Source organism: Numenius arquata, chromosome 7 (genome assembly GCF_964106895.1).
Source record: "Numenius arquata chromosome 7, bNumArq3.hap1.1, whole genome shotgun sequence".
Lineage (NCBI taxonomy): Eukaryota > Metazoa > Chordata > Aves > Charadriiformes > Scolopacidae > Numenius > Numenius arquata.
In genome coordinates, this window is record NC_133582.1 from 33033517 (window position 1) to 33048721 (window position 15205).

At 47.0% G+C, this 15205-nt stretch overlaps 1 protein-coding gene across 1 annotated transcript; it reads left to right on the forward strand.

Moving 5' to 3' along the window:
• The first annotated feature begins 1895 nt into the window (after positions 1-1895).
• Positions 1896-14335, forward strand: THUMPD2 (THUMP domain 2 tRNA and snRNA guanosine methyltransferase). The gene is made up of 10 exons (XM_074150685.1): positions 1896-1991; positions 3333-3465; positions 4733-5151; positions 6928-7005; positions 8350-8402; positions 8714-8801; positions 9823-9894; positions 10509-10623; positions 12342-12459; positions 14017-14335. Exons 1-10 carry the CDS (start codon positions 1896-1898, stop codon positions 14333-14335), a joined length of 1491 nt encoding a protein of 496 aa, XP_074006786.1.
• The last annotated feature ends 870 nt before the right edge of the window (positions 14336-15205 follow it).

Genomic DNA, 15205 nt, shown 5'->3' on the forward strand with positions numbered 1-15205 from the left:
AGTTTGGTAGTGTCACCCAGAGCAGGTTGGACAGGAACGTGTCTGAGGGGGTTTGAGTATCCCCAGGGAAGGAGACTCCACACCCTCTCTGGGCAACCCATTCCAGGGCTCTGGCACCCTCACAGGAAAGAAGTTTTTCCTCATGTTCAGATGGAATTTCCCGTGTTCCAGTTTCTGCCCATTGCCCCTTCTCCTGTCACTGGGCGCCACTGAGAAGAGTCTGGCCCCATGCTCTTGACACCTGCCCTACAGATATTGCTCAGCATTGATAAGGTCCCCTCTCGGTCTGCTCTTCTCCGGGCTGAACAGTCCCAGGTCTCAGCCTTTCCTCAGCAGAGGGATGCTCCAGCCCCTTGATCATCTTCGTAACCTCTGCTGGACTCTCTCCATTAGTTCCCTGTGCTTGAACCTGGGAGCCCAGAACTGGACTCGGTGCTCCAGATGTGGCCTCCCCAGGGCAGAGCAGAGGGGAAGGATGACCTCTCTCCACCTGCTGGCCACGCTCTTTTTAATGCACCCCAGGAGACCATTGGCCTTCTTGGCCACAAGGGCACATTGCTGACTCCTGGGCAACTTGTTGTCCACCAGCTCTCTCAGGTCCCTTTCTGCAGAGTTTTCTTTCCTGTACTGGGGCATGGCGTTATTCCTCCCCAGGTACAGGACCCTACACTTGCCCTTGTTGAACTTCCTCTCTGCAGGTCCCTCTCTGCCCTGCTCTCCAGCCTGTCCAGGTCTCGTTGAATAGCAACTCAGCCTTCTGGTGTGTCAGCCACCCCTCCCGGTTTTCTGTCATCAGCAAGCTTGCTGAGGGTACACTGTCCCCTCATCCAGGTCCTTGATGAATATATTGAACAAGACTGGACCTGGTACTGACTGCTGGGGGACACCACTTGTTACGGACCTCCAAATGGACTCTGCGCTGCTGATCACAACCCTCTGAGCTCTGCCTCTCAGCCACTTCTCCATCCACCTCACTGTTCTCTCATCTAACCCACACTTCCTAAGCTTACCTATGAGGATGTTACGGGAGACTGTGTCAAAAGCCTTGCTGAAGTCAAGGCAGACAACATCCACTGCTCTCCCCTCGTCCACCCAGCCAGTCATGCCACCATAGAAGACTATCAGGTTGGTCAAGCATGATTTCCCTTTAGTGAATCCATGCTGACTACTCCTGATAACCTCCTCTTTCTCTGCACGCTTAGAGATGACATCCGGGATGGGCTGTTCCATCATCATCTTTCCATGGATGGAGATGAGGCTGACCGGCTTCTAGTTTCCTGGATCCTCTTCCTTGCCCTTTTTGAAGACTGATGTGACACTGGCTTTCCTTCAGTCCTCAGGCACCTCTCCTGTTCTCCATGACTTTTCAAGTATGATGAGGAGCAGCTTCGCAATAAGATCTGCCACTTCCCTCAGCGCTTGCGGGTGCATCCTATCAGGGCCGATGGATTTGTGGGTGCTCCCACCAAGGCACAGCCACAGTTTTAATTAATCCAGAGATGCCTCAACCATGGTAGGTGAGACAGAACCGTGTTGGAGGGTTTGCTTTTGGGCCCACCAGAAGCCCACCTTCTGGACTGACTCAGGAAACCTGTGTCACTTCACACTCTGGCTCTGTCCCCTGTAAGTAAGCGGGGAGGGGGGATGAGAACCTCTCCCCGTACGACAGAGTAGTCTGGAGAAGAAAAGCTCCTTCAGCAGAGAAGGAGGCCTGTGCGAGGAGCTGCTGGCACCCACGGTCCCGCAGGCCGCCGCTTCCCACCGCGTTGACAAACACATGCATCGGCCAAGCGGCACCGGGGAGGCGAGCGAAGATCTATCCCCGGGTGTACAGACACTGCGGAGCAGCGGGGCGGGCTGAGGGCGGGCGGGCCGGTCCCGGAGGGCGGGCCAAGATGGCGGCGGGGGGGGGGCGGTACTTCTGCACAGCGGGCCGCGGCATGGAGCCCTTCTTGGCGCGGGAGGTGCGGGCGCGGCTCGGCGCCACGGAGGTGAGGGGGGAACGGGAGCCGGTGCTCGCCCCGAGCGGGGAGGGGCGGCCCGGTCCGCGTCGGGACCGGCGGGGAACGCGGCCTAGTTGGCTTGGCGCTCCGGAGCCGTGCCGCCGCCTGCGTGAGGGGGGACCCGGCGGGTCCGGTCTTGGTCTGGCTCGGGAGGGACCACTAAAGACCGTCCGCAGGCGAGGGGACATCAAGCCCCCTCCAACCTGGCCTTGAACCCCTCCAGGGATGGGGCAGCCACAGCTTCTCTGGGCAACCTGGGCCAGGCTCTCACCACCCTCACAGCAAAGAAGTTCTTCCCCAGATCTCAATCTTCCCTCTTTTAGGGTCAAACCCTTCCCCCTCGTCCTATGGCTCCCCTCCCTGATCCAGAGTCCCTCCCCAGCTTTCCTGGAGCCCCTTGAGGGACTGGAAGGGGCTCGAAGGTCTCCCCGGAGCCTTCTCTTCTCCAGGCTGAACCCCCTCAACTCTCTCAGCCTGTCCTCACAGCAGAGGGGCTCCAGCCCTCCCAGCATCTCCGTGGCCTCCTCTGGCCCCTCTCCAACAGCTCCGTGTCCTTCTGATGTTGGTGGCCCCAGAGCTGGAGGCAGCACTGGGGGGGGGGGGGGGTGTCTCCCCAGAGCGGAGCAGAGGGGCAGAATCCCCCCCACCCCGCTGGCCACGCTGCTGGGGATGCAGCCGTTTGTTTTATTCCAGTTTTGGTTTTTTTTTTTTCCCCCCAGTTACTTGTTTTATTCCAGTTCTGTGGAATAAAAAATTTTCTGTGCAGAAAAGGGTGCTAGACGATCACTTGCTAAGCCAGCACACCTGCTAGGAAACACGTAAGGCCTTTTGTACAAAAAGGTAATGAAGGAAAATCACATCAAAATAGATGGTTGGTCACTGGCAACTATATAACAAAAACTCATTTGCGCGTGTCCTGATTTCTGTCTGGCTCGTTATACTAAGGTGGTTTTACATTTACATGTAAATCTCCTCCTAGAGGTATGATTTTTAGTATTAAAATTATGTAAGGTAACTAGAGGCTATACCTTCATCCTATCAGTTACTGCTGGGTTACTGTTTAACCTTCTATTCTGTTGGGGCTCCACTTGGAACAATGGCTAACTTCAAGATTGGATTATTTATGGGCTCTTTGTTTTAGAGACTTTCTGTTCTATTGCTATGGTTTCCAGTAAGCCGTCACATCATGGCCACTCAATTAAGTGGATTTTTAACTCTTTTTGACATCAAAGGGGCGAGTGGGTGTGAGGGGCTGTGGGGCTGCTGGAAGTGCTCACCCCAAACACCGTCCCGCTTCGGGTTGGGTCAGTTTCTGTTTTTCCCCCCAAGGTGGACTGCGTCACAGGAAAGGTCTTCTTCAGCACAGAGGCGGAGGTGGGTGAGCTGAGGAAACTCAAGTCTGGAGAGAGGCTCTTTTTGCTGCTGAAGAAAGGCGCCCCGATGGCAGTTTCTCGAAATAAAGGTGCGGCACGGGCCCCTTCCCACGGGCATCCCCTCTGGCCTACTCACAGCTGGGCATGCAGAGATGAAGTCCCAGTTCCAGTCCTACGTATAAAGTTAATACTTCATTTACCTTATGTGCTTACTAATGGCCATAGTTCTAATTGGCAATAATCAATTCTGAAGTGTCTTTCACCCGGATAAGTTTTCAATGCTTTGTTAGTGCTGAAAACAGATTTAGAAATGTTTTAAATAGATGTTTTACCAGCCTGTGTTCTGCTGGCACTGTACATATATGTGCATGTGTAACACCCTCCCTCCTCCCCCCCCCCCCCGAAAAAAAAAAAAAAAAGAAACTTCAGTCCAGTTCTGGACCCCTTTTATGCATTTTAACGAGTCACATTTTCCTTTAGGCAAAGTGGATTGAGATGTATATCCTGTGTCACTTAACTGTTCAGTACAGAGATTTATTGTAAATCTCAGTTACTCAGTTCTTGTTCTTTGTCAGTGAGAACACGAATAAGAACTTTGAGTAAGACAGATTGATATCTGCATGCTGATGGGGTTTTATTTGGGAGATCACAGGTGGCCTTCAGCTTTGAGGATCAGTTAACCATGATTCTAAATGAGAAAAGGAAATACCTTTCCTTTTCACAGCACCCCCCCAGCCTTGACCAGCTTCAAGGTTTTTAAGTGAATTGGCCTGTGTATTCCTTGCGTCTTTCTTACCGTTGCAAGCTCAAGAGGACAACTACCCACAGGTGTAAGTTTAGGCACGTGTAGGAGACCTTGCAGGATTGAAGGCAGGTTGATGAATAGCAAGGAGAGATTTCCTTTCTAAAAGAATAAACTTGTGGGTTTTATTGTGAGCTGAATCAAAGTGATTCCTGTTCATGTCTGTCTTTCAGTCCTGGGAAGTGTCCCACATCTCTAATCCTGGACCAAGGGCTTTCTGGGGAGGATGGCATGGGAGGCTGGTCCTCTGTCCCTGGGAATGACTCTCAGAGGTGGTCTGGTTCTCTAGAGCTGCTGAATTCTTCTGCAGAATCCAACCCCTGCGCAATTGAATCTTGGTTCTGTAGAGCTTGTAATGGGAGGGATGCCTGGGCCTCTGCTGGTGGTGTGTGTGGGTGTTGAGAGCTCAGCTGTGCCTGTGCTGCTGCTGGGTTTCCTGGATTTGCATGTGAATGAAATCTGAATGTAGTCTCTGTTAACAACTCTTCTCAATCTGTAGGAAAAATCAAATGCTGAGACTGAACTACTTACCCTGGAACTGCTTTTTCTTCCAGGGAAAATGCTGCATGAAATTAAAAGCCTTGTCACCGAGGAGCCAAAGTATTGGCTGGATGTTCTCTCTATTTGGAGAAACTTTCATGGGAATGAGGGGGAAAATGATAATGTCTTTCAAGAAAACCGATTGCCTCTGAAGAGAAAATCAGAAGAAGAGACAAATACTGCAACTAAAAGGCAGAAAACAGAACGAGTGAGAGCAACTGTGTCTGAGGAATGTCAGGCAGGAGCTGGAGAGAGGTGTGTGGTACCAGAGAGAAAGAGCGATCAGGACTGCTGGACTGAAAGCGAGACTTCCTTAGAAGACCCTTCCCAAAGCAGTGGAGAGAAGTCTGCTGTGAATAATGAGCAGCTCAGCTTCACTTTCAGAGTTTCTTGCCGTTGTAGTGGAGCGATTGCCAAAATACTTCCTTCACAGGTATGCTAAAGTATCTATGTTTCAAAGGTGAAGGGAGATGTGCAGTTTATTTGTCATTTCAATTGCGTGTTGTATGTTTTAGCATAACAAACTGATCGAGACTTTTTCTGTATTTTCTCAAAAAAAAATCCCTTAACCTGCATTTACCTAAAACAAGTGGAAATAGAAGGCCTGTTGTTAATTTCTGGGCAGTGTTACCCTAAATATTTTTCAAATCAATGCCTTTTATTGAGGATAAGTAAAGGCTGAGGTATCTGGGCCTGTGAGACCTGGTGGAGTCTGAGGAGCAACCTGATAGTAGTTTATGGCTACTTAAAGGGTCGTGTCAAGGGCAATGGAGCCAAACTCCTCTTAGTTGTGGCAGACAACTAAGAAGGGACAAAAGCCAGAACTTGCAGCTTCAGTGGGCTCTGGTTGGGTACTGGGGAGAACTTGTTCCCCTCAAGGGCGGTGCAGCCCTGGAATGTGTCCTGGGTGAAGTGGGAGAGAGTGGTGGTGTAGAGACTTCCAGGGGCACTTTCCATTCATCACTCTTCTCATCTATAATTTCTTTCTACTGTGAGGAAAATAAAAAAACCCAAACCCCTGTGTAACTGCAATTTATGTAGATTTCTCTTACTTGAAGGTAACAGTATTTTCACTAGATTCTTTTTTTTGTTCCTTCTAAAGCTAATACTTTACTGCACTTTAGTACAGTCCCAGCTTTAGTACTGAAAAGATGGGATACATGAGCCTGGCAACACAAATGGTTAGTTAAATTTGTGCTGTGTATTTGAACTCTCACACCCTGAAGGTAGTCAAAGCTTTCTCGATGCCCTAAAAGCATTAAAACTGAATGTTGTAGTTGTGCGTTCTCAGATTTTTCTCTTAGTTAATCTAGTTTACAGCCATATTTTTTGCGTGTGATATATAATTCTACAATGATGACAACTTTTGTTTACCTTGGACAGGACTTGAACTTCAGCCTCCCACGCTCCATCTGAGTGATAGTCATTTAATCCTGTGGTGTCTTTGCTGTGCCCCTCACTGACCTGCTCTGCCCTGTTGTACCTCTTGTGGGCTTTGTATAGATTGTTCTCCTTGGGATAAAGAGAGACTCTTTTTCAGAGGTATTTGTGAGGATTGTGTAGTCAAGGTGTCACCAAAATCAAGAGTAAACCTCTTAACAGCAGTGTAGTCTTAAGAAGCAGGCATTGTCTTTATTCGGTGCCGGGGAAATGGGGGATCTCTCCACCCAACATGTCCACCGACTGTGAGATTCACAGAGACTTATATCTATACAGAATATGTATAGTCATTACGTTTCCCAGAACTCATTATAATATTCACATCACCCTGGCACATGTGCATTAAGTCCGTTAGGGGCTGCATGGAAGGTTTGGGTGGTCCCTACTGGCGTTCAGTGGTTCCTCAGGAGTGAGCTCTTGGCAAACCTTTGATTGTTCTTTCCACATGAGGACTTGACTTGGAGCGTCGTTCTGTTTGACCACTATGGCCGGTTTGAGCTGATAACTCTTTTGAGTGGACTGGGGAACATAAATGCAGAAGCTTTTTGCAACTCCTCCATTTGTTTTGCAAGCTTATAATCTGGTCCTTTCTGATGGTATTCTTCACTCTTTGTTTTTGCTCATATTTGCGAAAGGTGCCCTTAATCCTTTTAGTTACACATTTACTTATCTGCTAGACTCTCAGCTCCTGATAGTAACAAAGGCTGTGATCCGTAGTTTTCTTAATTCTGTTATTTTTACTGCCTGTGACTGTTCTTCCCCCTTGCAGGAGATTGGAAGAGCCGTTGGTGTAGCACTCATGAAGCAGTGTGGGTGGCGGGCTGATCTGCGGGACCCCGATCTAGAGGTAGTGGTGCTTGTCTGCCAGATGGCCTGTTGCTGCTTCCAAAATTGCCCCCAATATCTCTTGTTTTGTTCTCTGCTCTCTTTGCGCATGGGACTGTGGCCTCTCCTTGTTTCTTTCTGCTGCTGAATTTAACTGGAAATCATCTGGTAGCGCTGAGCAAAACTTTCCGGTAGCCACTAGGCGCACACCTTCCAGAACACTTAAATACCAGACCGGCCAGCATGGGCCTGTATGTCAGAGGAAGGATCCATATGGGACCCATCCTCATGTCTGGGGATCCAGCATGCGTACAAACTGCTGGACCCTGTTGGAAATGGAGATCACCCAAGCCGTTGGACAGCTGGGTCAGCCTCTGCAGGGGAAAGGGAGCCAGCAGCAAGGCGGTGTTGTCAAGGAAGTCGACTTGAGAATGCTGTGTATGGAAGAGCCTCCTCCCAGGTCCTGTCCGTGACAAGCAGCTTGTTTAAGGCACCCTCCACGGTGCAGAATGTTTGGAGTCCTTGGAAAGGACTCCGTGCACTCGACAAGCTGTTTCTCCATCCCTCTGCTTGAGGTATGGAAGCTGCTCTCAGCACTGATGCTGGGAGGTCTGAGGCCTTCTGTAAAAGCTCTGGGTTCATCTACTGGCTCTGGTTTTCCCAGGCTGTGTATCAAACACAGCATTGTTGAGACTCAAATGGGGCTTTTTTTCTTATCCAGATGTTTGCTTTGAAACCATTCAAGTGGTGAGGACTGGGATTTTTCAGCAGCAACATGTTTCTCTTTGGGCTTCCTGGGGAAGGATTACAGGTTCTGCAAGACCTGTTGTGGAGCTCAGTTGTCTTTTTGGGATGCTCTCTATGGGACAGGAGGACAATTTCTTTGAGCTGCCTTCATTTCTGGAAAGATTAATCATGTCTGCCTTCTATCTAAATACTGCTTAGTGAAACTTGTTTGTTTGTTTGTTTGTTTGTTTGTTTGTTTTTAAAGTGTTTGTGTGAATAAATGAGTGATAGTATACAGTGAATAATCTTCTCCTGCTTAGAGTAAATGGCTTCATAATTAAAAGTATCCATTCAGTGTTACAAAAATCTGTTCCCTTAAAGATTCAAGTGCCTGCTGCTGGATTCCTGGCTGACAAAATTACCCTCCCAGCTTGCTTAAATATTAAATCCTCTTTAAAGTGGCATTCAGATTACCTAGTATGATTTCTTCCAATTATTCATAATTGTCTAAACCATGCGTTTTTGTTCTTAAAAACTAGGATCAGAAGTTCATAGGAACATCTTCTATGTCTGGTTTAATGAGTTAAAGCTATTGTCATGCCAGGTTGAGGGTTTCTAATGCTATTTTTTTCTCTTTCAGATCTTTGTGCATCTTAATGACATTCACACTGTGGTGGGGATTCCTCTTTTCAGGTAGGCATTCTTCTCACCAGATTTGTCTGAGCATTATCAGAACAGGCATAACTTCTAAATAGTCTTGCTTTCCACTGTGATGATTTATCTTCTGGTTTGATATTCACTGGACTGTCACATTAGTCATGAAGTCTGTCTGGAGCTTATCTGAGCATGTAGGCCAGATGTTGCAGTGACTTATGGGCAAAAGCAGACTGTGGTTTCTATCTGTCTGTCTGCAGGTGTGTCCAGTTCACTTGTTCTTTCATATTACGTGGGCTTTTCTGGGAGGTTGCACTGTTATCTTACATTGATTTTTTTGCTGTCTGCAGGCTTCCGTTGGCAAACAGAGAGTATATTAAAACAGCAGGACTGAGGTCAACAGTTGCATGGGCCATGGCATCTCTGGCTGAAATCAGTGTAAGTGAATGTTCGTGGCAAACATGTAGAGTCCCGAATGAAGAGGGGGTCACTGCTCCTCAGAGCTGGAAGCTTTGAAGAAGTGTGATGATTTTAATGCTCCATGCTCTAATGCATGCGGACAGGGTTTGCCTTATCTGTGATCAGAGTGTGCTGTCACCTGCTGTTCAGCCAGACAGCTGCTGTAATCCCAGATGTTATTCCTTGTATGAATATCTATGTCTAAATGGCAAGATTTTTTCACAGTCCAGGCTTTAAACCTTTGTTGTGATTGTTCTCCCAAAGGAAAACAGAAGCAAGCGTGATGTTTGCCACAGATTAATTTGGTACCAATATCTGTCTGCAGTCACAGAATCACAGAATGGCAGGGGTTGGAAGGGACCTCTGGAGATCACCCAGTCCAACCCCCTGCCAGAGCAGGGATCACCCAAAGCAGGTTGGACAGGAACGTGTCCAGGCAGGTTTTGAATGTCTCCAGAGACTGAGACTCCACCACCTCTCTGGGCAGCCTCTTCCAGGGCTCTGCCACCCTCACAGGAAAGAAGTTCCTCCTCATGTTTAGATGGAACTTCCTATGTTCAAGTTTGTGCCCATTTCCTCTTGTCCTGTTACTGGGCACCACTGAAAAAAGACCGGCCCCATCCTCCTGACGCCCACCCTTTAAGTATTTATAAGCATTGATCAGATCCCCCCTCAGTCTTCTCTTCTCCAGACTAAAAAGACCCAAGTCCCTCTGTCTCTCCTTGTAAGAGAGTTGTTCTAGTCACAGTCCATTCATAACTTTTTTTCCCCTAAATGTCACATCAAGGCCAGATGCATTAATGCATTGTCTTCTGTGAAACTGCGAGTGCTTTTTACTCTGTTATCGTACAAGGAAGTTTGGCCTGGTAAGCCAGTGATTATTGTTACCTAGGTTGGATTCAGTGGGAGTATGGTGGTGATCTGCACATCCCTGAGTCAGCTTCATCCTGGGAAAGGAGCCTGTCTTGCTTGGGATGCAATAACCCCTGTATTTCTGTAGGCAGGTGCCTTTGTGCTGGATCCTATGTGTGGGCTGGGAACGATACTGCTGGAAGCTGCCAAAGAGTGGCCCGTGAGTATCACAGTCGCAACAGGCAGGGCCTTTGCAAGATGGCTTGTAGTTGCGTCAAGAAAAATCTGTACCATGGTTACAGCAAAGTCCATTACTGGAAAGCTGGAACCAAACTGATCTTTCTGGGCAGTTGTTACAAGTGTTTTAGTACAAGTGTTCCTTCACAGGAATGTAAAAGAAAGTCCTACATACTTGGGAGGCAGGTGCTGACAGACCTGGATTTATACCCCAGGGTTTGTGTGAGGCAGCCATGGGCTTTTAAAACTGCCTGGACATACCATGGGAGCTGAGGTGACGCTGGGACAGTGCGGTCAGTTGTCAGTGTTAGAGGCAGCATGGCTGGCTGTAGCCAGCTGGGGTCTTGCTGTTAGGACATAGTCTCAGTATTTTAAGTTACAAGTGTCTTGAGCAGAATGTGAACGGAGTGAAGACAGCACAGACTTCCTCCATTCTTGTGTCCTCTGGGTCTGTGTGTTGCTCTGTGTAACGGTACGAGATCTCCCAGCAAGGGGTTTGTGGTGGAAGAGCTGCACAAGAAGGCAGTTCTGAGAAGGGTTTATAAAATAAATACACCTGTTTGTCAACTAGATGACTTAATCTTTTTCTCTGAACAGGAAGCCTGTTACTGGGGCGCTGATATAAGTGAATCACAGTTAGAGGGTGCAGATGTGAATATTAGGACTGCAGGCCTGATGGATAAGATTGAGTTACTTAAAGCCTCTGTGAAAGGTACGTCTGTCGGCTTTCCAAGTGAGACACGTGAAGTTTTTTGTGTTCTGGGATTATACAGGTCATGTAGGTTCTCTTGAGGTGGTGTGTAGTAGAGCTAATTGACAAGTAGCTGAGCAGTGACTCTATAGTGCTAGCAGACGGGTAATTGTTCGTTCTCTCCCCCTCTGAACATTGGCAAGAATAAACTTGGCAGAAGATCATGAGAATAATTGTCAGACATGGACAGCAGTTGTCTGTCTTAATGGTAAATATGTGAATGCCACGAAGAGTACATACCATGTAAGATTTTTTTTGTGTCTAATGGGAACACAGCAAGGACAAATCCAGTGGCTTGTAACTTAAATGTACCAAATGAGTAATAGTGGAGACTCACTAAGCTCAGTGTTGAATTGTGGATGTTTTGCAGTAGGAGTATTTTAAATTATGATACCTTTCTCCTGCCAGAGGGAATCTGTTTGCTGGCTTCATGAGCTAGTCTGGGGAGACTGTAATAATTTTATGACCTTGTTCTGGACCTCAAAGCCCAAGTCTAAATTAGTCCTTTATGAAATTAATGACAGACAAAAGCTGAGTGTTTTTACCTGTGCATGGGTGATGAAGCATGCATATTTTTTTATCTTGCAATATTTATTTCTTAGCAGGATCGTAAAAAATATTATTTCTTTTTTATAAGAATATATATAGCTTTATTTCTTACTCAAAAGCTGTGATTGGCCTTGGCTTTTAGGATAATGGAAGATACTTTGTTGAAGCCTTACTAACACTGAACTGAATTGCTGTCTTTGTCAGATGCTGTTATTTCTGCATGTTTTGAGAAGGACCGTAGGTATCTTGTCCTTCCACTTGTAAAGAAAATTGTTGTGCTGCAAGTGTTGATCCAAGGATGGTCCAAGAAACATCTCCAGCTAGTTCTGCAAAGGCTGGCTTAGAATCATGGTAGGGTTTACGTGAGACCAACCTGACCCAGCTTTGGGGTTAGCTGGAGGTTGTCTGCTTGGAGCCGGGCTAACCCCAAAGTGGGGTCAGGTTGCTCAGGTCCTTGTCCAGTTGAATTTTGAGCGTCCTGAGGGATGGAGAATTCATAGTCTTGTCCTTTCACATGCTGGCTACGCTCTGGCCAGCACAGCCTGGTATATGGCCTGCCTTCATCACCACAAGGGTGCAGTGCTGCATCATGGACAAGAGAACTGACTATTCCTAGGATGCAGAAACTGGGGAGATACTTCAAAGACACTAGCTCTGACAGAATCCAAGTGATTCTGGCTGTAACCAGATTCTTATGGGGGGGGGAGAGAGGGGCGGAGGGAAATTTAAAATGCTCCTTGCCATTCAGAGGTGTGTATCTGAACATTTGCACCAAGTAAAGTGCTTGCAAGCTTAGCTCTTCTTTTGCATTTTGCTTGTAAAGATGTACTGTGGGTTCAGAAGCAGCAGTTAGTTTAGTACCATGCAGTCGTGCTATTCAGGGCAAACATATCACCAGTAACAGAGGTTCTGCAAGCGAAGCCACGCTCTCATGCATTCGTTTCTTCCCAGTCTCCATTGGGTTGGTGGCTTCATAGTGCTGTTTGTGAGGATAAGTACAGAAGGAGCTATGAATCTGGGTGTATAACTGATGAAAGAGCTGGCAGAGAGTTTTGTCAGGTGAATGGGGGCATAGCTGCTGTTCCATTTTTCACACAATCAGATTTAAAGACCTGCCTTTAATTCTGCAGCATTGCCATTGCCTTCAGAAAGATTTGATGCTGTGATTTCGGATATTCCGTTTGGGAAGAAGTTCAAGGTCAAAAAAGACATACAGCTCCTACCAGATATTCTACAGGAAATGGAAAGGTATGTGTGGCCTTTGACATGCTTGGGGTTTGGTATAAATATCATGGTGGTTTGCGGTCTTAAGCATTGAGTCAGTGTCAGGTTTGCTTTATACCAAACACTCTCCAGCTCTGTAGTCTGATCTTGTGCAGGCTGTGAAAGTCTGAGTCCTTTACTTGTCCCTTAGAGGCTGTTGTGGCTTGTCTTGCAAGCTGTGGACACGCTGATGGAAGCACAGGCTGACAAGGAATGAGCTTGTTGTCTGAGCCACACTCACAAATATTCTTTACAAGGCATGATGGTGAAATATTTGTGTGTCACACTCAGATGTTCTTTACAAGGCAGAAAGAGGAGAGGATGTCCTAGAAAAACTTAAGAGCATGGCCAGGCAAATAAAGCAGTAATCCTTTGACAGCTGAGGTCTGCTTGTGTGAAATCATAGGCTTTCCTTTTGGGTTCACAACCAAGCTTTTACCTGCGAGAATGATCTCAGACCAGAAAATGGTGATATGCATTTTCCTTTCTCTTAGTGTGCACTGGAATATCCAGCTAGCCACCTGCTCTGCTTTTAGATGCCTCCTTTTGTCTCTCACCCATCATTCATTTTGTGGCAGAGTTAAGCCAAGCTAATAGCAGGCTGCTTCTAACAGGCAGTTCAAACCGTCTGCCCCTTTATTTCATTTCTTGGCTGAAAACAAGCTCTTTCTGTGGTCTTCAGCAGGTGTTGATCTTGCTCACCCAATGCAGGAATGTGGTGGAAAGATGGTGAAGAAGGCGAGGTAGCTCCACAGACTGACAGGGCAATGTTATGTCAGCTTGCGCTGACTATCCTCCCTTTGGCCGTGCTTGTCTTCTGGTCTTACTTGCTCTGTTGGGCCATCCTAGGCAAAATACTGCCTTGGGAAGGTGGGACCATTGAGTGAGGAAGGGACCATTACCACCGTTCAGTCCACTTGCTGTGCACAGAGCCAGGATAGTCTTTTCTATTCCCTCTTTCAAGGCCAAGTGTAATGTTTCCTTATGTACTAAGAAAAATGGATTGCAAACAATGGTTAATTTTTCTCGGTTTCCTGAGTTTGAAAGCCATTAAGGATCAGTGGAACACAGAAAGGCCAGACTTAAAGTCTTCAGAGGGAAGAGTCAGGTTCAGAATTGCCTTACCAGCCTGAAAAGGTCTTGCTGCCCTGGGAAGCTGTTCCTTTGCAGACTGGTGGAGGCTCATGCGACCCAAAACCAGGGTTTGAAGGCGATACTGCCCTTGATCCTTGGAAGAATAGCAAGAGCAAAAAAAATGAGTTCATCTTCCCTGCTAACCCAATAGAAAGAAATCCCGAGGTTGGAAATGTTTGTGAGTCAGGATAGGGCCCAGTTCTCCCATTTAGAAAGAGTTATGAAGATAGGGAATTTAAATTCCATTTGGAGATGTAGGTTACTGAGCTGAGCCATGACCTGTAATGTGCTTGGGTCCTTTATCAAATGCAACTGGCATCTGAAGTGTCAGCAGCGTTGAGTTCTGCACAGATGAATGAATGCCAGGCAGGGTGAACACCTGACCTTTCTTTTTCCTGCAATTGCCAGAGTACTTCGTGTTGGAGGCATTATTGTATTGCTGCTGAGCCAAGATCTCCACGAGCTCGTGAACAGCATTACCAACGGTGCTGAAAGTGACTCTCCTAATGCCAGTTCTGGTGGCACAAGTGAAACCATCACTGCAAAAGCCCTGAATGTTGGTGGGAGTTCTTCCTCTTCAGTGAATGGCGCTGAAGAACCCTGTCTCAGCAGCCAACAGACATGTTTTGGGTCTCTGGTGCCAGACGGCATCTATGGAGTTAGTCTTGGAAAGACGGATGCTTTCATACACAAATACAAGAAGATCTCTACTGCTGGGAATAGGTAGCTTTCTTGCATTGTGCCAAAGTGAACTTGAATCCTGAGGAGCAGCACGGAGTGATCTGGTGGAGCCCTGCTAATAGTCTAATTCAAGGCTTTCCCATGGCTGCTGAGCTGACAGGGAAGTATTTTTATAGCAAGTGACTGCAGATTGTTTTCAGATGCTATTTTGGACAGGCATTTGCAACTTGGCAAGCTGGGACGGACTCATGCACTGTGTTCCTCTGCCGTGATTACTATGGAGACAACAATCAGTAATGTGTCTGGGTTTGTTTGGGCTTTATTTGCTTTTGTCTTTTTCTTTTTTTTTTTATTGAAGTTTGTTGTGTGTAGCCTTTTGGAAGCACTACTTTTTCCGTGTGCTTTCCACAGCAGAGCCTCTACTGTGGAGATCTTAGAATTTGAAGAACGAGCCTGTGGTGCGGACTGAACTACGGAGACTCAAAGGGAACAAGGATATATGGGTCAGATTGATACAATCCTGTTGCTATGAGTCCTGCTGGACTGATAATTCCCACTGGTCTCGGGATCTATCCATAACCATCTGCTTGGAAATTATTTGCAAATGCCAGCACTGCCAGCATTGCAGAAGAGTATTGCCACACCAAGAAACACACACCAAGTGGGAGGTTTGAGACTGGCTGCACTAGCAACGACCTGGGTAGATCTCTAAACCCAGAATTACACACTGCATTTATTTCCAGAGTTTATTGCTGGCTATTTTTTACAGTCTTACAGGTTTATTTCCCTCCACTTGTGGTCTCACAACCAGCTCTCAAGCTGCCATGTTACCAGTCAACACCTTACAATATTCAGTGAGTTTCAGGGCCAGTCAATAAAAGGTGTGAGCCATTTTACTCCTAAAATGACTTAAATG